General features: G+C 49.1%; 9 protein-coding genes across 9 annotated transcripts; 4 read left to right on the top strand and 5 right to left on the bottom strand.

Moving 5' to 3' along the window:
* Positions 1 to 203: 203 nt before the first annotated feature.
* N7509_013766 (uncharacterized protein) lies at positions 204 to 2,273 on the bottom strand (the record flags this gene model as incomplete). The annotated part of the gene is made up of 4 exons (XM_056638403.1): positions 204 to 290; positions 353 to 1,180; positions 1,243 to 2,163; positions 2,229 to 2,273. 4 exons carry the CDS (start codon positions 2,271 to 2,273, stop codon positions 204 to 206), a joined length of 1,881 nt encoding a protein of 626 aa, XP_056481910.1.
* A 1,137-nt stretch (positions 2,274 to 3,410) lies between these two features.
* On the bottom strand, positions 3,411 to 6,778 carry N7509_013765 (ssDNA endodeoxyribonuclease RAD1; the record flags this gene model as incomplete). Its single annotated transcript, XM_056638402.1, has 9 exons — positions 3,411 to 3,752; positions 3,812 to 4,318; positions 4,383 to 4,509; positions 4,559 to 5,944; positions 5,999 to 6,050; positions 6,103 to 6,173; positions 6,229 to 6,316; positions 6,388 to 6,565; positions 6,629 to 6,778. 9 exons carry the CDS (start codon positions 6,776 to 6,778, stop codon positions 3,411 to 3,413), a joined length of 2,901 nt encoding a protein of 966 aa, XP_056481909.1.
* A 122-nt stretch (positions 6,779 to 6,900) lies between these two features.
* On the bottom strand, positions 6,901 to 7,237 carry N7509_013764 (uncharacterized protein; the record flags this gene model as incomplete). Its single annotated transcript, XM_056638401.1, has 2 exons — positions 6,901 to 6,971; positions 7,102 to 7,237. The coding sequence occupies 2 exons, from the start codon at positions 7,235 to 7,237 to the stop codon at positions 6,901 to 6,903; spliced, it is 207 nt and encodes a 68-aa protein (XP_056481908.1).
* An 885-nt stretch (positions 7,238 to 8,122) lies between these two features.
* On the top strand, positions 8,123 to 10,293 carry N7509_013763 (WASP family protein; the record flags this gene model as incomplete). Its single annotated transcript, XM_056638400.1, has 5 exons — positions 8,123 to 8,332; positions 8,399 to 8,642; positions 8,794 to 9,652; positions 10,000 to 10,199; positions 10,262 to 10,293. 5 exons carry the CDS (start codon positions 8,123 to 8,125, stop codon positions 10,291 to 10,293), a joined length of 1,545 nt encoding a protein of 514 aa, XP_056481907.1.
* Positions 10,294 to 11,241: 948 nt separating this feature from the next.
* N7509_013762 (purple acid phosphatase family protein) lies at positions 11,242 to 13,256 on the top strand (the record flags this gene model as incomplete). Its single annotated transcript, XM_056638399.1, has 3 exons — positions 11,242 to 11,591; positions 11,658 to 12,860; positions 12,917 to 13,256. Coding segments are annotated over 3 exons (1,893 nt in total), but the record flags the coding sequence as incomplete, so codon positions are not given.
* Positions 13,257 to 14,820: 1,564 nt separating this feature from the next.
* N7509_013761 (FG-GAP repeat domain-containing protein) lies at positions 14,821 to 15,804 on the top strand (the record flags this gene model as incomplete). The annotated part of the gene is made up of 3 exons (XM_056638398.1): positions 14,821 to 14,879; positions 14,948 to 15,323; positions 15,373 to 15,804. 3 exons carry the CDS (start codon positions 14,821 to 14,823, stop codon positions 15,802 to 15,804), a joined length of 867 nt encoding a protein of 288 aa, XP_056481905.1.
* A 575-nt stretch (positions 15,805 to 16,379) lies between these two features.
* Positions 16,380 to 18,507, bottom strand: N7509_013760 (uncharacterized protein; the record flags this gene model as incomplete). The annotated part of the gene is made up of 6 exons (XM_056638397.1): positions 16,380 to 16,725; positions 16,798 to 17,127; positions 17,181 to 17,881; positions 17,949 to 18,044; positions 18,101 to 18,266; positions 18,317 to 18,507. 6 exons carry the CDS (start codon positions 18,505 to 18,507, stop codon positions 16,380 to 16,382), a joined length of 1,830 nt encoding a protein of 609 aa, XP_056481904.1.
* A 756-nt stretch (positions 18,508 to 19,263) lies between these two features.
* Positions 19,264 to 20,265, top strand: N7509_013759 (alpha/beta hydrolase; the record flags this gene model as incomplete). Its single annotated transcript, XM_056638396.1, has 2 exons — positions 19,264 to 19,433; positions 19,500 to 20,265. The coding sequence occupies 2 exons, from the start codon at positions 19,264 to 19,266 to the stop codon at positions 20,263 to 20,265; spliced, it is 936 nt and encodes a 311-aa protein (XP_056481903.1).
* A 105-nt stretch (positions 20,266 to 20,370) lies between these two features.
* On the bottom strand, positions 20,371 to 22,992 carry N7509_013758 (Zn(II)2Cys6 transcription factor; the record flags this gene model as incomplete). The annotated part of the gene is made up of 10 exons (XM_056638395.1): positions 20,371 to 20,969; positions 21,029 to 21,212; positions 21,276 to 21,451; positions 21,498 to 21,646; positions 21,697 to 21,821; positions 21,870 to 22,423; positions 22,471 to 22,617; positions 22,676 to 22,740; positions 22,788 to 22,907; positions 22,937 to 22,992. The coding sequence occupies 10 exons, from the start codon at positions 22,990 to 22,992 to the stop codon at positions 20,371 to 20,373; spliced, it is 2,175 nt and encodes a 724-aa protein (XP_056481902.1).
* Between the last annotated feature and the right edge of the window lie 69 nt (positions 22,993 to 23,061).

Raw genomic sequence — 23,061 nt, 5'->3', positions numbered from 1 at the left:
ATGTGAAATCTGCAAGGCTTCTGGGCGGAAGCAAAGATCGCTATGACATGCACGCTTCACAAAAGAGTTAGAAAGAAAAGCAAAACTTGAAGCACACCCCCTCCTCCGAAATCCCCTTGTCGAAACATTTATACTCTGATTGAGTAGTAGGTTGGACCTGGGAGGTAGAATATCCCTCCACACAACCCACAAACTAAATAGTTCTAGCCCGATACAAATTCCTCCGACTCCCCAACGAAGAACTTGAACTTGAACTTGAACCTTTCATATCCCAATCCTGCAAAGAAAGACTATGCCAGCCCTTAACAATCCCCCTTTCCAGATGTGTATTAGGCCACAACTCGCGCAGGACCAATTCCACAGGTTTCGGGACGGAAGTCGACTCCTCATCATCTCGAACTTGACTCTCCCACCAAAGTTCCCAGGCAATGCGGCCGATTTCCTGAATTTCCAGCCTAACCTCGCCGACGCGTGGCGGTTGCACGAGGAATGATCGACCCAGTTGGCCTAGGATTTGTTGTTCTAATTTATCGAAGAATTCCATTCCAACCGGTGTGATTCGAAGATTCTTCAACCGCCGACTGAACTGATTTGATGAGATGAGGTGCCAGATCTTTGAGACGAGGACTTCGTCGACGGCTGCGTTTGAAAATGTTCGTCTTAGGATATCTGGTTCTGTTGCAGGCTCGATTGGCCAGGGAGTTATTGGTCGCTCGCGCGGATCGTAGTGCAAGTCCAAAACCAGGGTATGCAGTTTTGAAAAGCTACCGAGCTCTTTATATAGCCCGCATTCCTGGGGACTACCTTCGCTGCGTTTGATTGGGAGGCAGAGCTCCTCTAGATTAGGACAGCTTTGCGATATCTCCCTTATTTGGCCGGCGGTCCAGATGGGGTATTTGAAACCTGTGTCGACGACGTTGGAGATTCGGCGCATGTGGGTGCTTGATTGGACGAGGAGGCCTTTTAAGGAATTTCCGTGCTGAGATAGGATTTCGCGGAGCGAGGTGAAGCTTCGTAGTCCCTCTAGAGAGTAGATATCGGAGGGGGCGGAAGGCTTGTACTGCGGCGACCATTTGCTCGTCGTCGGCATGGATGTCTTCGTGGTGGAGTTTCCATGGGTGCATGTTGATGTAAAGTCGTTTGAGTCCGTGTAATTCCGACGCGACATTTTTGAGTATGGCTGGATTGCTGTATACGCCGATCTCGAGGGAGCGGAGTTGCGAGAGATCGACTAGTTGCGACATGCTTGATAACACTTCTTCCCAGGGGCTCATGGGCGGATGGGCGTCGAAGGAAAGTGAATCGAGAGATGCCCTTGGCGTGAAATCTCCCGTGAGAGAAAAAATCCTCCCATTTCTTCTTGACCAGTAGCATATCTTCTGTCGTCAGGCATCCTAGGTCTTGGAAAGAAAGATGTTTGAGATTTGCAGCCGTGAGGGCGAAGAGGAGGGTTTCCGTCAATTGGGTTCTCTTTGAACCGTTTGGTAGAGTTGGTGGTCTTGAGTGGTACATCGAAAATGCATGGAGTTGTGATGAGCGCAGGACATTTAGATCGAACGGGTCGTTGAATTTGGATGGAGGTCCTGGATATGGGTCTCCATAGTCTGGCAGGTTCAAGTTTAAAGATTGGTGAGTCCAGACATTTATTCGACACCTTGGGTGGTACTGGTTGAGAACTGCAAAGAGTTCGGACGGGAAGATATTTTGGATGACATAGTTGAGTTCGGTCAAACGTTCCAACCGGGCGATTAATGAAACCAGCGGTTTCCAGTTTCTCTCTCTGTAGTAAACGGATTCCGTGGCCAGGAATGGGAGGACTTGGTCATGGCAGCGCTTCAGTCGATGCTCTAAAAAGGTATCTACAGATGCGGGGGACCTGAAGTCGATAGACTGGAGGGCTCTATTCTTAACATCGCGGATCTGGAGAGCTTTGGTTGTCTTCCGAGATGGATCCGGCAGACAGACGATATCAAGTCTGCGGGCATATTTTAGAAAGGGCTCGCCATGTGTATGATTGCTCACTTCGGAGACCAGAGTCGGAAGACTCCCATCGTTATGAAAGGCGATGCTCAAAGTGTCATAGACGAAGGGGGCCGCAGTGTAGTACCATGCGTGATTAATCCGGCTCACGGAGGAGAGATCTTGGTGCGAATCCGCTTTTACCTGAACAAAAGCAGTATTAGGGTTAGTGTAGATACCCAGAAAGTCTCATAGAGTTAATCGCATACAAAGCGGCATATTATATGCTTGATCTCTACCGGTAAAGAATCCATGGTAGTGTCTAGAAGTGTAGGGAGGGGGTTGGGCGAAGTAAGTAAGGAGTTGGGTAGAGTCAGTCTATTAAATTATTCAATCGGAAAGGCAGAAAGTCAGATCTCACGGGCAACCTTCCACACGAACAACCTTCCTAGGGTATACGAATACTACTATTACTACTCTGCAACTAATCCTACTCCAAATAAATGCACCTGCATGGCCTATTGCTCATTGCTAGGATTGTATGGAAACCCCATATCCTCGGGTATGCAACCGGTTTAGGGGGAAAACATCACCCCACTACGCCCCCACCGGTATTTCCCGCTTGGACTCCGAGCAAACCATCGTGTGCGACGCTTAACAAGTGGACCTAGCGTTACAACTTATGCCAGGTTTTGGAGGTCTGTTCCCGTGCAGCTCGTGCGCGCATCACTGTACTCCGTGCTCTCCGTCTCTGCGTCTCCTGACTCGACCCCCGCACGCTCGATTCTCAACTCCAACCCGACACTCACGAGACTGATCTATGTATGGTTTGTCTTTAAACTTTGTAAGAAATGTAGTATGATGTAGTGGAAATAAAGTAGATCTAGAGGAAGTCTTTTTTGCCGAGGAACCAAGGGTTTTCCTTCTATCTTGAAAGTCAACTTTGGCAACTGACATACCCTTGGGTGATATTCGTACAACTAGGAGTAGAATGGATGTCAAAGAAAGATCTAGATGACAGTTTGCGGGCACCCCTCATTTCGCGTATGCAACACAGTCATCTCAATGTACCTATTGCTTGGCAACACTATTCTCTTCAGGGACACTAACCACAATCGTCAAGGCAGACAGGGATGCCAAGGGTATCATCTCCGAATTCCACCGGACCGGCCTCAAATGAAATTCGCCAACCTATTACGAGTAGTTCCGGGAGGCCTATAGTAAGGTTTCTCCGTGACTTCTCAATCATTTTGATCATTCGAGTTTCCCGTGTTGAGGGATTTGCAAGAATGCCGAGTTTAACCCCGGGTCCCGTCACCGTCTGCCGAGACTCCCATGGAGACATTTTCTGGGTTCATATGGTAGATAGACGGACTAGGAAGAAATGGAAATTTGTCTGCCGGAGGTTTGATTGGGGCTGACGCTATTCAACCCGAATACTACCTACTGCACTAATCTTCAAAAACGCTTTTCTGGAAGAAGCCGACAATTTTCCGCGCAGCCTCCTTACCAACTAGCGGATCCAACTGCTCAACTTCCATATTAGCAATCTCGGTGAGATTATCGGTCTCGAGAATTAGCCGTTCCAGAGCTTGTGGCGAAACCCCCGGGACCGCGCGTAACATATCCTGCGGAAGAGGATTGAAAGTTCGGTGCTCAATCCCAGCTGTCCCTGTCGTGCCAGTGCCCGAATCGGACATATCCGTCCACTCTATGCCAGTACCAATCATAACCGCTTGATTTGGGTTCGGCTCAGGGGCGTTCTTCTTGAGTTCAGCGAAGATTTCCGCGGTCTGGTAGGGTGAAGAAGACCATATGATCTTGAGACGGGGGATGCAAGGGTTAAGAGGACGAGGAGGTGTTGAAGAGATTTGGGGTTGGAAGGATTGGCAAGTGCACTCGTGCTCGAGCTGATCGCTGCCCCGGTTGATGAAAATCCGGATTCAGTCATGAAGGAAGGTCCCGTGGAGAAAGCGTCGAAGGTAAAGGACTTGTTCTGGTCGAACTCGATGAGAAGTAAGGGGCTCTTGTAGTGTTGAAGCATGCTTTCAGCTTGGTTGTAGAGACGGCCATTTCTCAGGGAGGATATCAAATCCTGAACAGATTTCCGCTCAACACAGATATCTGGCGTGAGGACATAATCGCCCACAGTCAGTACACCGGGCTTGATTACCATGTTGCTACCGTGTAGAAGGGAAGGGAGAGCACTTCGGAACTCTCGCAGATCAACCACTACTAACGGAGGGGCTGCGGTGGCTGCCAATCTACCTCCTCCGGCGATACGAGTATTGACGGTCCGGAGGAATTGCTCTTGGGGGTCTTCGGAACTTTTATCGTGGGATAATGTTACGGCCATGTTCTGTGAAGAATGAGGTTAGGTAAATGTGCTGGGAATTCAGCAGGACTTGAAAGACTTGACTTACCCCCTTCTCCTTGATCAATTTTGTGAAAGAGTCCTTCTCTCGCCGCACCGCGCTGAGATAACGCTGTTCCTCCACAGATCCACCGTAGTATATGAAATACACTTTCACATTTCTTCCAACGTGAGAGCTGCGATAGACCTCGACCCGTTCGGATGAATGCCGGGTCCGGCTCATACATGATGATGTATCGCGGTCGCACCTCTTCAAGTATTTGACTGTCCATCTCTTCATCATAGGGGTGAATCATGATTAGATCGTCCATGTCGTAAAGTTCGTAATAGTCCTCTATATCCATCATATCATCAATAATGATTTCTTCTTTCTGTTCTTCTTCGACTTCAGTAGGTTGGATCTCATTAAGCAAGCTCGCAACTTGATCGGGCAATTCAACATTCGTCTGAACACTGGCATTTGGCACGCGTCCAGAGGCTGAGTTGACAGCTCCACCACCGCGAACTCGACGACGCTTATTTGGCGGGGGCCTTCCTTGTTGACCCTGAGCGGACCCTGGTTTCCCAGTGTCATTTCCGCCGACAGATAGAGAGAGGTTCTTATTAATATTGGAGAGAGATCGTTTCCAGTTGAGGTAGTCACGCAGATAACGACGCATCATAATGCTTGCAGATGAAGTATCTTCGACGGATTCATCCCCATCAGGGGCAGCTTTTGTGTTACCAACTTTCGTATGCATCGTGCTGATGTATTCACGGAGCTGCCGGCATATTCGCTGATCGCTGCACATTATCAGAATAGTGCCGTTGGATCCATCATGGCTTGATGGGTGAAGGTAAGCATCATGCTCAATCTCGCCGAGGACTTCAGTGAGAACATCCCACTTTGGGAGCGGTTCAAGCACAGGCTGTAGCTCAGAGGAGAAGGTCGTAGATCCGTAGGGACGATGCAAATCCTTGCTTATTTTTCCTTCGTATGCTCTTGCCTTCGCTGTTTGGAATAGTACATGCGCAGCGTCAAGGAAAAGCCAAGGAGAGTCGTTGTGTCTGTTTGACCCAGGGGCTGGTGAGTTAGCCGTAACGATTGTGTCTAAATATTTCACGAAAGACACAGAATCATAGGTAAGCAGCGCATGGAGAATGCCCCGAAGATCGCGAAGAGCATTGGTAATTTGTCTCGTTCGGTAGCTGACGCGGTGCCAGATCGGTTCGATCTGTCGCCGAATCATGACATCGAAATTGCGATGCAAAGCACTATCCAGGGTCCACTCCTCCATATCTAAGCCGGTATTTGATTTTCGTAGTTCTGCAATGCTGATATCGACGCATTCAAGGACGGCATTTTGAATCTCGCGCATTTTCGTACTCATCGGAACTTCGAGTTCAATCACCTCAGCCTTCCGATTACCCTCTAAAGCTTCGGCTACGGAGACATGGAATCGGGGCCATAGAGATGCCTTCCGCAGAAACAGATTTCGGAGCATATTGGCCAAAGGGGCAAAGCCGGTGGTAAACGGTTCGGGTGAGTCGGAGAAGGCTTTCAAAAATCCATTTTTGTTCTTTTGTCGGTAGACACGAGCGATGAATGCTTCTAGGGACGTCGCAACGACTCTAAGACCATATCAGCTAGGAGATCATAGAAACTCCGCTCAATATATTCCATACTTTTCGGCATGTAGAATAATCATGCCCGTGATCTTGTCAGGGTCGACCAGATCTAGAGACTTGGTTAGTTGATTGTTCGCAGGGAGTGGGAGTGTACAATGTACCCAAAAGCAGATCTGAGATCAATATCCTGGAGGTCACACTCAAGATACCACCCTGGCTGTAGAGTCGCTCCCTACTGCGAGTTTAGTTCGAGATCGGATCAGAGTGGAGCATCGAACTGGACGCACCGCATAGGCACCGATGCCCTATCCGTGTTGATCTTCTTCAAGCCCCTAGCTAAAGGGGATTTACTGATCGCAGCCTGTTCCGCCAATGCTATCCAACCAAAGTATAAGCATTCTGTCGATTCTGATAGAATTGCGCGAGAGCCGTAGGGATAGGCGTACCCTCTCCGAGCCAATCATTCTCCCGATCATCCGCTCCCACCAACAGAACTAGGTTGTTTCCAGCCGCATCGTAGAAGTGTAGAAGGTTCGCGATCAGATGGAGGAGACCGAGGCCGCGGGCCAGAATGACTAGCTCATCCTCGGTTCGTAGTTCGGTGAAGATGTCCTGCTGGTATTGCTGCGCGAGAGGTTAGCTATCGCGTGCGGAGGGTAATTTCGGCGGGGGGTGATCCGTATTTACCAATGGAAGGGACAGCTTCACCGGGGCATTTGCTCGTTCCGGAGGCATGAGGAGCCCTTCACCTGCATCTGCACCTGGACCTTCAGCCTTGACGCGTTCAAGTTGGCGAATGTCGAGGTTGAAGTCGAGATCGATCGGCCAGGCCAGCATCACGCGTGGTCACGTGTCTATGATGTAATACTGGGTATACTGAGAGTAGTCATACTAGAGGGAGAGAAATAAAATCTTGCATTCGAGTACATAATAAAATTTAATGAGACCAGACATAGTTCCTAAATGGTCGGCTTATTCAGCTCCTTCATGCGTGCTTCGATTTCCTCCCTCGTCGCCTTGGGTGGCAGGTCTGCAATACATATTAGTATGGCATGTTGGGGGGAGTGGTTTCTCTCGAAGAACTTGAACTTGAACTCGAAAGAATATACCACTAGTACCAGTGCAGATAGTAGTACTAATAGAGCTTGAATCTCACTTACTATCAGAAATCGCGGGACCCTTCGATATGAAATCCTGAGCCGATGCCTTTTGCTGTTCGCCTGGTTTGGTGGAGGTTTCTTTAGGATCCTTCTGCGGAACCGAAGGAAATTCCGAGGACTCTGGGATGACAGGCATTTTGGAAGTTGCGTTTGGTTAACAATAAATTGGAGGTAGTACTAATTTGCCAGTGATCTGGAAATCTGGAAATCTGGGAAAATAAGAAATCAAGATGGTCATGTTGCGCAGATGATTTATATAGATCCTGGCGGGATGACGTCGGCGGTCGTCAGGTATCTCTGCGACACAGGCAGAGCAGGACTAGATTGGATGGTGTTAAGTTACATAAAAATTCAAGTTAAATGGAAGTAAATATGTAGTACTGAAGTATTACTAGTAGGACTAACTGGAGGTAGGGAAAAAAACAAAGCAGGTACCAGTAGTACTACTACGAGATTACTCATAGTACTCATTGTACTCGTAGTATTACCTACTTCGGTCTTGGCTAGGCAGACGAGAAGTACACCGTAGCCTTTATAATTGCAGCATCTAGTGCCACTACTATACTCTAATTATAATTATTGTAGTTAACATATAGTATATAGTATATATAGTATACATAGTATATATAATATATTATCTAGAGTCTCACTGGGAGATACTTCCGAGTACACGTGCTCCTTAGTAGGCTGACGCGGGTGCCAAGTACTGCGGCGTACCTCGTCTTTCTTCCCCCACCACCGTGACCACTTCACCTCTTTCTCACCTTCATTCTCTCCTCTCCTCCTCCTCCAACTTGAAGGCAACCGCCGGTCGGCTCCTTTCTCACCTCAAACATTCCCCCGATCCAACCTGGTTGTATCCCTCGCCCTCTCCCTCCTCCATCATCCGCCCTTCTCCTATCGTGTTGGGGTCCACTCTTTGCACCGCCCGTTTGGTCTGCCATGCGCCTTCGACCAGCCTAACTCCCCACCCGCAACCTCACCCTATCTCACCATCCACCCCGGCATACGTTAATTCGTCATGCCCTCCATCCTGAGTGATGCCGACAAGGAAACGGTGAAGCGAAATGTCCCCAAACCCGCCAACAAGATCTTTGCCGTAGCTGTCGCACGACTCTACGTTGCCTATCCAGACCCCGGACGATGGACCTACACCGGCATACAAGGCGCCGCCGTCATTTGCAATGATCTCGTCGGCCGAACATGCTGGCTGAAGATTGTCGATGTCTCGGTATGAGATCCTCATCCCCGGGAGATCAATTTGCCCACATACTGACCAACGACCTACTCGCTATAGCCCGCCGGAAGAGGTGTGATTTGGGACCAAGAACTCTACGACAACTTCGCCTATAACCAGGATCGAACCTTTTTCCATACCTTCGAACTCGAAGACTGCGCCGCTGGTCTCTCTTTCGCCGACGAGAAGGAAGCGAAAACTTTCATCAAGAAGGTGCACGAACGGGAGAAGACTGTCAGCAAAGAGACTAAGCAGACTCCCTTTGCTTCTTCTCGCGGCCAGGGACCTGCGCCGGTTTCCAATGGTAAGCGGTCCCTCTTCGGGAGCTTGCTGCATCGTGGTAGCCACAGTCACCATGCTCCCCCCAACGCAGTCGATCATACCTGCAGCTGCACCTCCATCGTCGCAACCTCCTTCACTGCCTCCTAGCGCGCCTGCGCCTGTACCTGCACCAGCCGCCCATGCAGATTTGCCGTTTGATCCAAGAGACCCGGAGTGGAAGCCATTGATGGATGAACTGCATAGTATGGGTATAACGGAGGACCAAATCGCAGAGAACTCCGATTTCATCATGGGCTATATACAGCAGAAGCAAAGCGCAAGCGAACCTGCTCCTCCCGCTGACGATCAACCGAAACCCCGCGCTCCTCCGCCACCACCTCCCGGTGTACCCAAAGTGAATACAATTAGCCCCCAGGGCACTGGGACAAACTCAGGCAGCCGACGCGGCCCACCACCACCACCCCCGTCCCGCAAAGCTCGTACAGATCCGACCGAAGAAGCTATATCCCCGCCCCCTCGTGAACCTTCGCCCCCGGCGCCGCCAGCGCAACCAGTTCGAAGATTCAATGCACCACCTCCGCTTGCTGATGCAGGAAAATACGCCGAGCCCGCGGGTCCTGTCCCGCCGAGGCGGCCTCGAGCAACGTCAAACGTAACCCCAGGTGCAGCCCCCGGCCCCCCACCACCACCACGGCCACCAAAGGAGGCCATGGATGGCACCCAGCCTCGATTTGGAGTAGCTCCGCCATTCACGGGAGATCGCAAGGTTTCCGCTCCGCCCGCGCCTCCGAGCCGCAGCCCAGTTCCTCCCGGTCCTCCACCTCCACCTCCTCGCGCTGTGAGCCCAGCAGCTCCACCTCAGCTACCTCCCAAAGTTCCCAATGCATCTACTCCTTCCGGTCCTCCACCACCCCCGCCTGCTAGAGGACCGATATCACCCCCTCCGCCCGCTCCTCGGCATGTGCCATCAACACCTGCCGCGCCCCCCACCACCGCCGCCAAGAGCTCCTATATCACCAACAACGGATCACGGTCCACCAGGAGGACTCCCACCTCCACCTCCTGCTCGCTCTGTCCCTCAACTGCCTCCGCCCCCTCCACCTCCAGCTTCCGTGCCTGGCGGACCTCCTCCGCCGCCCCCCACCTGGGGGAAGCTCTGGTGCTCCTGGATTGCCTCCTCCTCCACCACCACCTGGGCGCTCTGGGCCTTCAGCTCCACCACCTCCACCACCTCCTGGTGGACCTGGTGGACCACCACCGCCGCCGCCCCCAGGAAGATCAGCTGGAGGACCACCTCCACCCCCTGCACCTGCGGGAGGACCAGCCCCGCCATTGCCACAGAGTACAGGTGGGCGAGATGATCTCCTAGCCGCCATTAGAGCCTCAGGTGGTCAAGGCGGAGGCGGACTCAAGAAAGTCAAGGACTCGGAGAAGAAAGACCGAAGCGCCGCAGCCGTCCCAGGAAGTGCAGCCGAATCATCTGCTGCAGCATCTGGCGGTGGAGGTGCTCAACAAGGTGGCCTGGCTGGCGCCTTGCAGGATGCACTGAGCAAGAGAAAGCAGCGGGTTAGCGGAAGTGGTAAGTCGACCCTATGAGATTCATACATTAAGCCAACTCGATATACTGACCATGTTCCACAGATGACGAAAAGGATGATGACGACGACTGGTGATCTATTAACTTTGGACCCTTTCCATCAACCTTTTTCCAGCCTGTCTTTTTCTTCTTCTTTTTATCTTTTTGTTCATGATACCTACCGGTTCATTGCGGGCATGATTTTGCGGATGGGACATTGTGCATTTTTCTTTCTTCTCGCCCCTTCTCTCTCTACGTTACAGCGTTGTCTCCAAAATTCTGGCTTCCAGTGAGTGCTCATGGGATGGGAACTGTGTACATTGTATATATTCTCGCAGATTTGGTGCAAGTGGTTAGGTTAGGTTAGGCTCGGTCTCAGATACACTGAACGCGATTTGCTTGAGATGTTTCCCAATGCTTTATTTCCTATCGTTCAAGGTTCCAACGACCATGAACTAAGCTTGGTAGGCTTGGTAGGAGCAAAGGAGGGACAGGTCAAGTTCAAGTTTGTTTGCCGACGCTTGTCTAGCGCAGACTCGGAGATACCGAGGATGCCCTGGGGGAAATCGCACCAATCACAAATTGAATAAAGCACAGTTGTAAGCCAAACCTTGATGTTTACCCTGTTTAGTTTATTAAATTAAATCGGTCCCTGGCTAAGCTCATATAAATCCCATTTTGACCCAATCACTATCTCGGTGGTCCCCATGTGCCGTCGGACTCCAGCCGGGCAGGGTTAGGGCTGACTCTAGGGCGACTCTAGAGCAACTTCAGACGCGCTAAACCTTCGAAGCCTTAACGCTAACTGACACCCGGCTACTTCGGATACGGGATAGAATGTTATCGCTTAAAGGATACCCAATGGCTCCAAGATGAATATGCACGTGGAAACTACCCGACGCGACGTTTACGAGCCCCAGGTCATTTCGAGACCGATCCAGGAACGCGCCACAGACATGCGCGATCGCAGTGTAACAAGATAAAAGGAAATGCCCTCGCTGATCCTTTTGGAAAGATAAGAAAGACAACTTCAATTACTTTCATCATGAAGGCTACCGTTGTTTCGACGTTGCTGGCCCTTTCGGTCGCTGTCAATGGCCACCCGGCAGTTGATACGACCTATGCGTACAAAGGTCCCGAAGTGCCTGTTGGTGATTGGGTTGATCCCACGATCAATGGTAATGGAAAGGGATTCCCTCGTCTTGTGGAGCCACCGGCCGTGAAGCCTGCCTCGTCGCATCCGACCAACAATGTCAATGTCATTTCTTTGTCGTATATTCCCGATGGTATTCACATCCATTATCAGACGCCTTTCGGACTTGGAAAGACACCGGCTGTCAAATGGGGGAAGAATCCTCACAAGTTGGATCGTGTTGCGAAAGGATATACTCATACGTAAGTGGATCGATCCATGTTGGCCGGCAGCTCGCTGGTTGCTCAGATCTGACTTCGTTTCTCCAGCTATGGCCGCACACCTTCGTGCTCGCAGATCAAAGCCATCACACAGTGCAGTGAATTCTTCCACGAAGTTTCTCTGGACAACCTCGAGTCGGGAAAGACTTACTACTATCAAATTCCCGGATCCAATGGTACAACTACCTCCGAGGTTCTGAGTTTCACCACAGCTCGCAAAGCCGGTGACCCTACAGAGTTTAGTGTCGCTGTCTTGAACGATATGGGATATACCAATGCCCAAGGTACCCACAAATACCTGACCAAAGCTGCCAACGAGGGCACTGCATTTGCTTGGCACGGTGGTGATATCAGTTATGCCGATGACTGGTATTCAGGCATTCTGCCCTGCGAGGATAGCTGGCCCGTGTGCTACAACGGTACGAGCACCACTCTTCCAGGTGGAACCGTGCCGGATGAGTACAAGAAGCCTCTGCCAAAGGGCGAGGTCGCCAATCAAGGTGGACCCCAGGGTGGCGACATGAGCGTCCTCTACGAGTCCAACTGGGATCTTTGGCAACAATGGCTAGGAAGTGTTACCAAGAAGATCCCCTACATGGTTCTCCCCGGTAACCACGAAGCTGCATGTGCAGAATTCGACGGACCAGGCAATGTCCTGACAGCCTATTTGAACGAGGACAAGTCGAATTCCACCGCAGCCAAGGAGGGTCTCACGTACTACAGCTGCCCACCTTCGCAGCGAAACTTCACTGCTTACCAGCACCGTTTCCGCATGCCGGGTGCTGAGACTGGCGGCGTGAGCAATTTCTGGTACTCGTTTGACTATGGCCTTGCTCATTTTGTTTCTGTGGATGGTGAGACTGGCGGCGTGAGCAATTTCTGGTACTCGTTTGACTATGGCCTTGCTCATTTTGTTTCTGTGGATGGTGAGACGGACTATGCTAACAGTCCTGAGTGGTCTTTTGCGGAGGAGCTTTCCGGAAATGAAACTCACCCCACAGAGTCGGAGACTTATTTGACTGATAGCGGACCCTTTGGTCGCGTTGGAAATGTTAAGGATACCAAGTCCTATGAGCAATACCAATGGTTGAAGAAGGACTTGGCTAGTGTTGATCGAAAGAAGACACCGTGGGTGATCGTCATGAGCCATCGCCCCATGTACAGCTCCGCCTACTCTTCCTACCAGAAGAACATCCGCGCAGCATTCGAGGGCCTGATGCTTGAGAATGGTGTAGATGCCTATCTCTCCGGGTAAGAATTCCCTTCTTTGCTCATATTTGTATGCGGAGACTAATCAATTACCACAGACACATCCACTGGTACGAACGACTGTTCCCGTTGGGAACTAACGGAACTATCGACGTCGCTTCTATTGTCAACAACAACACCTATACTACCAACGCTGGCAAATCGATGACCCACATTATCAATGGAATGGCTGGTAACATTGAAAGTCACAGTGAATTCAGCAGCGGCCAGGGCTTGACGAACATCACTGCGGTGCTGAACACCAAGGAGTACGGATTCAGCAAATTGACTGTTGTGAACTCCACCGCGTTGAAATGGGAGTATATCCGTGGCAGTGACGGGTCAGTCGGTGATAAGCTTTGGCTAGTCAAGCCTAGCCAGGAGGGTCACGGTCATAATGGTAAGAGTCCTGTCGGTGCGAAGAAGTCTCATGGTTCCTTCTCAAGAGAGAACTTGATGTTTGGAATAAATGAAATGAGTTAAGATTTTTGCTGCAATATGCAACTTTCTGCGTTGTTATCAAGGAGAATTATTTTTCCATCAAGAGACCGGTCATTTGCCTGGTCGTTCAGGGGTCATTTTCGGCCCAATCACTATCTCAGTGGCCCCTATGTGCAGGACTCGGGCGACTCTAGAGGGCTAGATGTATTCTCTGGAATGTAAATAACTTCAATTTTTAAAAGGTCAGAGGTTCCAAGGTTAAGTTAATTGTGTGGCATGCACACAGATTCCGACAGAATGTCCCGGTAGCAGGAATCTTCTGATTGGCGGAATCTTCTGACTGGCCCCTTGTATAACTACTGGATGGACAAGAGGAATGAACATTTTGCTGGAATCCGTGCGCATACCATACACCTCCGACCTTTTTTGTAGAGGCTGAAGTTACCTTTTACATTCCGAGGTTCCAGGGAATATAGTATCTAAGCATGTTAATCATAGTAATAGCAATTATGAGACATTGGCACTGACAGTTAACCAGAGGCCGTGAACCCACTACATTAAGCCCCTTCGGTGGGATGGTAGGACAACTTGGTCTTCTAGTCAAACCACCTGGGCACAAGCGGTACGGCCGGTATCAACTGATACTCTCTTCCTCCAAAATATCTTTTCGTTTCAAATAAACGATCTGCAAAATGCGCTTCGCTGTTCCTACCCTGTTGTTCTGTGCTTCTGTCACTGCCCTCTCTGGAGACGATGCCATAGAAAAGTGGGGTGGTGGGTATAGGGGTGGGGATAAGGTTGCCCACGGGGGCAACAATATTGGAAATGGGAATGGCGGTGGGATTAATATCGACACTGGGGGTGGTGACCTTGGAGCTATTGGTGTTGGGGTTGGAGGTGGAGGTACGGGTGGTTGCGACCAGGCCGCTTGCGACGCCAAGGTAAGGAAATGAAGAGTTCGGGATATGCGGAGCGCTGCTGATACTGTATTAACATTGTTGTTGTATTTCAGTGTCGAAGTTTAGGTAATAAATCAGGATACTGTCACAACGATAGTGGATCACCTGGTTTACTTGGACTTCTCCTTGGACAGTCTACTACCTCGTCAGTCTTTCTCGATTGTCTTGAAATTGCAGAGCAATCTAAAAGCTAATATAAATAGGTCATGTGTTTGTATACCAACAAATTGTGATTCTTCTTCTTCATGTGACGGGCAATGTGTAAGGCCGCAGACTGACTCCATTTTGTGACGACGACTAAATGATGCCCGATAGTGTGCGTCCGGCCTGGCCTGTTGCAATGGTGCTTGCACGGACCTTAACAGTCCTAGTAATTGTGGAACCTGTGGGAACACTGTGAGCTGTCATTTATTGTTACTCGAAGCGAGATCATTGACCAACGATATTATAGTGCTCTGGTGGGTCGACCTGCTCATCAGGCACCTGTACATGTATGGGTTTCCAGGGCTTCCAGCTGCAAACCACACTCCCTGTTGGGTCGTTACCGTTTAGTCTTGCTGTGGATGACTTCAACGGAGATGGCTATCTTGATATCGTGGCTTCGAATTCTGCTGATAATACAGTAAGCGTCCTCCTCGGCACTGGATCTGGTGGCTTCCAGCCACAGACTACATATCCTACAGGGTCTAGGCCAGCTGGTGTTGCTGTGGGGGACTTGAACACAGATGGCTTTCTTGATATTGTGGTTGTGAACCAGCTTGGTAACTCAATAAGCATCTTGATTGGGAATGGGCTAGGCAGCTTTCAGCCACAGCCTGAGATACCCTTACCTGTGCAGTACAATCCATTGGATGTTGCAGTTGGTTACTTTAACGGAGATGGCGATCTTGATATTGTGGTTACAAATCCTAGCTTTGGGAGAGTGACTGTCTTATATGGGACTGGATCTGGGAGTTTCCAGCAGGTCCCATTCCAAGCAGGGTTCACGCCATCCCGTGTCGCAGTTGGTGACCTTAATGCAGATGGCCTACTTGATATTGTGACTGTCGATCTCAGTGGCAATTCGGTGGGCGTTTTGCTCGGGGCTGGACCCCCCCCAGGACTTCCAGTCACAGGTCACATACCCTGTAGGGAGTAGGCCGCTTGGTGTTGCGGTGGGCGATTTCAACAGTGATGGGTATCTTGATATTGTCACTTCTAATGCCGATGACAGTACAGTTAGTGTCTTGCTTAATACTGGATCAGGAAGCTTTCAGCAACAGACTACATTTTCTGTGGGATCTGCTCCATATGGTGTTGCCGTGGGAGATTTTGACGAAGATGGCAATCTGGATATTGTAGCTACGAATGTTGACGACAACACAGTGAGCGTCTTGCTCGGAACTGGATCGGGAAGCTTTCAACAGCAGGTCATATTCCCTGTCGGAACCAGGCCACAGCGTGTTGCAGTGGGCGACCTCAATGGAGATGGCCAGCTTGATATTGTGACCACAAATTTTGGCGACAATACACTGAGTATCTTGTTTGGGAAATCTTGCGACTCATAGAATCCATCTAACCGGTCTGCTGACCTTGTACCGGGTATATGCAAGAGATTCGTATATTTTTGCGATATAGTGGAGGTATTTCGGGCCCGGATATCATCACACTTCTTATTGGGAGCCGAGAGGTCTGCAGGAGAAGAAGGAAGCGTCCAGCGTGTTTCACAGACAGTCATGTATCAATTTGAATTGTAGCTAGACAAAGGAGGTGCTCCCATAATTAAAACCCATGCGAATCGAATTGCGGGCGGGATATGATAGCTTCGTGAAGGCATGATGACTTTATCACATAATACCGCTGTCTTTCCTGATTTGGATTGCCCAGCTGATAAAGCCTCAGCCATGGAATGCGGTTCTTGTTCGTTATAAGCCTTAGCCCGGCCGTATTAGCAAGAGCCCCGTCGATGGGAAAAAGCCTCATGGCTCCTTCTAGCATGAACTTGAAGTTATGATATTCAGTTGAGTATAATAAAATTGAGTACTTCAAGTGATCTTTGCAACTGCTTTCAGTTTTTGAATTTTTATATGCTACTAGTAGTTTCCAAGGTTATACAGTCTTTCCTCGAACAAAAATCCTAGACCTAGTTACCTTTACCCTTGTTCTGATTATCCCGCTCAGAAGTTGTTGCTTCGTCATTTTCAATTGTCTCAGAGGTATTTGCTCGTCCACTCTCATCCAGTTTGATATTCTTTAGGAAGAACATCACAATGAGCATCAGCGACAAGGAAACCAATCCCGCAATTTCCAAAAGTCTCTGTGACTCGCGATAACTGCGATCGATTGCATTTCGAGCATCAGTGCCCTCAGCATACTTTTTAGCAACGACTATGGAGCTGAATATGGAGTTGGCTTGACTTTTCAGCTCCTCCGGTAGATACTGCCGAAGTTTGCTCGGGAGAGTATTTCTCCAAATTGCGCCAGCCACACTGATATCAGAACGAATTAGAAAAAAGCATCACCAAGGTCCAGCTAAGAATGCATTTGATTGAAAAACATACCTAGTACCAATAGCACCACCAACACTCATTGAAGCAAAGAAAACCGCAGTAACAACAGAGACTTCTTGGCGTGTTACGACTGCTTGAACCGAGACTTGAGCGGCGGTTTGGTTGAAGCCACGACCAATTCCGATGAGTGATTTGGCCGTTATAAATGAGACTTCGCTACCCACTCGGCCACCACCCATATCTACTAGATATAGCAGAACACCCATTCCAAGAACACAAAGTGGAACACCAATCAGAACCCAAATCTGGGATCGCTTGGTATACTTCATAAAGAATGCGGCAAATATGCCGGCAACCTGGAAAGCGACGCGAAGCGAGTTGCTATAAATGTGAGAAATATGCGCCGGTGATACCCAAGGAAGGGTTTGACTTACTCAATTCGCGTTGCAGGACCCGCGGAGAAGTGCCCTGCGACTTGCAGGTAGCTAGTGAAGAAAACAGTGAAGACTGAATAATGAAAGAAGTCAAGTGCCCCGAGAAGACAAGCAGCTGCAACGGTGCGGTTGTTGATCATGCGGTATGGTACGAAAGGTTGTTGGGCAAACCATGCGTCCCAAATAAAAAAGACAATTAGAAAAACAACGCCAAGAGCCAGCATAGCGATAAATGATCCACGGGTCCAAGAATCGCTATTTGTCGTGCCGGTCAAGGAAAGCGGAACGAGGAGAAGAGACAATCCGGCGAGAAGAAATATCGCACCGGGCAGATCAAGTTGAAACCAGAACAATTGAAATACCTTTTCCCACAAAGGCTGTCCAGGATCCAGGTCTAGTGAGCTGCTCGTCTGTGATTTTGTCTTCGGGATTCGGCGTTGATAGAAGAGCATTGTCCCTATAAGAGGCACTGATGCCACAGGTAAAACTATCGCCCACATTCCCCATCCCCAGCGCCATGTAGAATTATCGAGGATGCGTTCTGCGACGGTTGTCCCGATGTAAAGGGTTGGAATGGTTGTTAAGGAGTCTGGGAGGGTAGACCATACGCCGCGATTGACGAGCGAAGTCATGTCTGCCACAAAGACTTGTTGTGTAAGAGCGTATCCAGTGGATCCGATAGCCTCAAATATACCGGCTGCCTATTATTTGGGTAAGAGTTCATTAGAAAATGGAAGTGGATTGAGTTTGAAAACGCATGAAACGTACAATGTATTGAGCAATATTTGTGCAAGCAGCATAAATCACGTACCCGAGAGCCGAAGCAAAGATTGAGAAGATGAACATCTCAGCTCTGCCAAAGACCTAGAATAAAATCAACACCATGTTTCCAGTATTTTATAGTTCGTTCTCATACTGACATCACCTAGTTTAGCGATGATAGGATACGCTGAAATGCGTGCAATGTTCATCACGACCTTCGCCGCGCTCATGGCGGAATGTTGTTTGAATGAGCTGGTTGTGTAGGGCGTATACACTTGAGTCGAATAATCCGCGAAGTTGATGGCAAATGTACATAGTAAAAGACTGGAATAGTCAGCTCATGCTCTCATAAAATAGGATGACGTTGATCCAACCCTGAAAAAACCATCACAAGACCTTGCTTCGTCCATGCTTCGCGCAATAGATCAGCTTTTTGTACTCCGGCCTGCATATTTGATGAAGGTTGCGATTCCTTCTCCAGATCAGACGAAAGTCCGTGGTCATCTTGAGTATTGCTTGACTCATTGCCCACCGGGGCAATGTCGATATCACGTTGCTTCGACATGAGCAGAGTTGTATGTCCGATTTTTCATGATCTGAAATCATACAAAAGCGAATGTAGGCTTTAATATGACCATCTTAGATAGAATGGGGCCATTCTTGTATGCAGCGGATCTCTACAATAACCGAGGTCCTTAGTATCCAAATGGCGTCCAATTTAAGAAATGTAGGGCTTGCCAAGACGTTGGAATGGCGATGCTTACGTTGATATTGACATCAAACCAAGAAAAAGGTTTCACAGAGTGGATGGGCCATGCCTAAACCCGAAAAAAGCCAAGAAGGAAACAAATTTCGAGCATCACCAAGACAAAAAAGTAAATCTTATCAGATGAGCACGAATTTCTTCCCTCTAGCCCACGTGTCCTATAACCAAGATCGAATCAGATAACTTCTGCCAAGCTGCGGAAGGGCGCGCAAAGACAAACCGCCATTGACTAGCAGGCCACAGACCCGAACAAGTCAATTTTCACGAGTGTTCAGGGAAGCTGACATCGTTGCGGAGGTCAGATTCCGGGATTTCCTCGGCGTTCCACCCCCCCATGGGCCCGGAGAGTGGGGGATCCAGTGGCTCCACGTTTCGCATTCTACCCACCTTTCCAGGAACCTCGCCTATTTTCGCCATAAATAGCTGGCTAAGTTGATATCCAGAGAAGCTGGCTAAATCATCAGCCCTGACACTCTAATAGACTTCGGATCTACCTTGCCGATACTCAATCGATCCTTCTTTACATACGAAAAGACCTCGATTGAACACACCACCATGGACAATGAATGGAAGTTTGACAGGGCAAATGGGACCCCTATTCCCAATATCGAGAACTGGAACGCGACAAGCCCTAATGGCGAGCCCTATTTGATCCAAGTTTCATGGCCCTTGGGCTGGCCTCCAATTGAACGAACACATGAATGCTCGCAGGTAGCTAATGTAATGTAAGATGAGTTTCTGACCCAAATCGTAGTAATAGCCATGGCCACCATCTGATAATTCATAAACAGCTACGTTGTGGATGGCAACGCAATGTTTTTGTCAGCGACAGATGTCGTACGACGGAATGGGCTCGGTCGTCACAATATCGGAACAATCGTTGTCGGAATTTCCTATCCGATTTCGGATGCTGTTTATAGTGCCCGTCGAGGCTTCGATCTCACGCCTCCTTGCGAAAGCTACAACCCGCCGAAAGACACAGATGGAAAGCCGTACCCACAGCCCTATGGAGGAGCTGATTTTCTTCTTGGTTTTATAAAAAAGGTTCATAGCTTTTTATTTGCCTCAGTCTTCCCTCAAGTTTCAATTCGGCAAACTGCGATTTTCGGCCATTCTTATGGTGCGCTCTTCGCTCTTCACGCGCTCTTCACTGCGCCTGCATCATTTGACGCATACCTGGCGGCCAGTCCTTCAATTTGGTGGAATGACAAGTTCATCATCCAGGAGGAACGCGAATTTTACGCGAAACCAGATCTTCAACATCGACCCCTAGTGTGGATGTCGTATGGGTCTTTGGAGCAGGTGCCTGATCGGCAAAAAGGGGAGTCAGAGGTGGATTACGAAAAACGACTACGCAGTTCGTCTGAGCGTCTCATGGCAGATAATTGCGATGAGATATACCTATGCTTGAAAGCTAGCGAGCGATTAGGATATATGAGGAAGAGGGTTTATGAAGCAGAGGACCACGGAAGTGTCATTGCTACCTCCTTGAGTGGAGCTATTCTCTGCTTTATTGAAAATTCATCCCATTCAGGTGATGCAAATGCTGAGTGCTGAAATATCATGATTTATTGTATCTCGAATGAGGAAAGAAAGATTATCTTCATAACCCAGAGAATTTTGGGTGTCTAAAATTATTTGAGGAAAAGTCTCATTGTACCGTTAACTTGGTAGTGTCTCTGGACCATTGAGTACCTTCTCAATCTCCAACCAATCCATGTAATCAACACCCGTTAAGGGAAGAGTTGGGTTGTTGAAACTGGAGTATATGTCTTCTGCCTCTCCAGATAAGTCAATATTCCAGTCATCCCGCGTACCAAAAACCGTATCCGTGGATAGAAGATTTGCCCATGGCTCAAGCAATTGGCTCTCATCATGATGATTGCGTCGACTACCGGCTTCAAATGACATGCTTGGTCGAGGCTGTATTGGATAATTTCCGAAGGGGCGCCTGTCTCCACTCTCGTCCGGAGTTAGATTAAGTCCTCTTGGTCGTGAAGTCATGCTGAATTGAGGAGATCCTTCACTCGATGAAGCTTTGTTGAAAATATGGCTTGGCCACACGTGTGAGCAAGACTGAGAAATATCCTGGAGTCGCTGCTCAGCTGCAAAGTTTCCAGACCGAGCTAAAAATTGTAGGACCTCGTAGGCTTGGCTCAATGCCGGAGGAGGTTCATCCTGGGAGCTATTGATAAAGCCACCCATAACGAGTACAAATGCGGCCGAGAATGTCGCATCTAAATCGAAAAATCCGAAGCGTGCTAGCAACAAACGAAATCAGCGACTTATACAATGACAGAATTTCATAGGATAGACTGACGTATTGTTCTTTGGCGTTGTAGGGAGTGCAATATTGCCAAGCTTCGCGTGGCCGCTTCGTTGCAAGTATCGCAAAGCCGTGAAAGCATATCGGGTACTATCTCAGAGGCCTCTAGCTTTTGCTGCCGTTGGACCCTTAAGCGGACACTGCGTAGCAATATGGGTCGAGTACATAAAATGATAGCCTAATTATGTCTTCTGTCAGTACATGGAGCATACATACCAGGCCACCATTCGGATAAACGAACCTGAAAAAGCATTAGATATAGAGATGCACCTGTACGGGTCACATTGCCAAGAGGTCGGGTAAAATCAAGAACTAGAGCTTGAGGAAACGACCGACCGATGTCAGACAATTCTTTCAAGATATCTTGGATTCTTTTGACCAAGTCAAGCTCTGTGATGGAAGAATTCCCATACAGTGCTGTACAAGTCAGCATATGGCTCGAAGCTGGTAGGGTGAAGCATACATGACATGATCTCATCTGTTATACGAGCAATACGAACGTTGATATTTAGTGCAACGGGGGATTGAAAGCCTGCGACATGTCGGGGAAAGCCAGCTCGGAGTTGTCGCTCATCAGCTCCGGCGGCCAAACCTAGACCGGACGACAATCGCCTTCTCTTATTAGTACATACCCGTTTTCAATGCATGAGGGAATGGCATACCGATCCAGCATATAAACAGTCCACCACAGCCGCACTCTATGAGCACTCTGCGATGGAAGGCAGTTTTGTTCACTTTCGGGAAGATTGCAACCGAGCGCAATGGCCAGGCGCAAAGCAAGGCCAATCTTGCTCTGTTAGTCTCTAGCGGAAATTTTTTGGAAATGTGGGCTTACATGAATATATGCATCATGTTTGCGGTCGCACCACTGGAGATATGTGGCCATAAGCGTAAGTATCTCGACAGCGATGACACCCTCTCCCCCAAGATGATGTAATTGGGGAAGCCGACTCAGTGCCTCTGTGAAAAGGGCGGAGCCAGGTGGCTGACTGGTTGGGCTTTCCACGTCCATGAGCTTGGCCATCGCCATGACAAGAAGATATTCGGTGTACCAGGTAGATCTTTTCACTTCTTCGCGGGTCTCTGGAGACTGAAAAAGAAGCATAAGAGAATCCGAGAATGTCCTCGAGTCAAAGAAATGCTGGCTGACACCCAAGTAAAAAAGGAATTGCTCAAGCAAATATTGTGATTGCTCAAGTGACGGCCATGATTCGTTACTATCTTCGAGCAATGTGTCGACCGATGTCCATTGAGAGTGTGAACGACTATGATCTCTGCTTCTCGTATAGTCTCGAGCCGCAAAAGGACTCAATTGTGACCTATCCAGTAGAGATCTGGCCTGAGATTCAAATGCCGGCCCAGATGCGAGATCCGTTGCTTCAAGTTGTTCTCCATTTAGATTATATTTCGTATAAAATGACAGGGTAATCACTTACCGGGACTAATTGCAGAAACGCTTTCATCGTATGAGAATCCCCTGGATGGGTTATCGGGCCCACTGGTGACTGGCGTTTCGGTATCGGCTTCCCGAGGTGCACGGCTCGGGCCTGGACCGGAACCAACGGGAGAAAGAATCGATGACTCTGAGGTATGTCAATAAATATTCGTGGATTATTCATTGCATGCCCATTGAGAAAGTACCCGAGGGTTGGCCTGCAAGCCTCTCTTCATACGACCTTATCTTATCCAGGAGATGCTGCACTTGGCTAGGAGACGATCAGCATCGGTCGTTATTCAGAAAGATAGAACCCACGCTTCAGAGAATCTTCTTCGACCTGTATGCCCAAATGTACAGCTCCAGCCATGTTTTAAACACCCTCGGCATGGTTGCTCGCCGGAGCATTTCACCTTTCTTCGACGGCATGCCTCGCATCTGGACCGAGGTTAGCGCACATTGCTCACAACGTGCGAAGCACAACACGCGACAAGAATAAGGAGATTGAGAAAGTCCTACGCATTAGCCGATCGCGGATTTGAAGCTACCATCGTATAGATGATCGGTAAATATCACTTTCGCTCATGGATCT

The sequence above is a fragment of the Penicillium cosmopolitanum genome (assembly GCF_028827165.1).
Source record: "Penicillium cosmopolitanum strain IBT 29677 chromosome Unknown utg000012l:1.0-3308103.0:1.0-3310761.0, whole genome shotgun sequence".
Taxonomy (NCBI): Eukaryota; Fungi; Ascomycota; class Eurotiomycetes; order Eurotiales; family Aspergillaceae; genus Penicillium; species Penicillium cosmopolitanum.
Note: the sequence above shows the minus strand (reverse complement) of the source record. Positions and strands in the feature narration are given on the sequence as shown.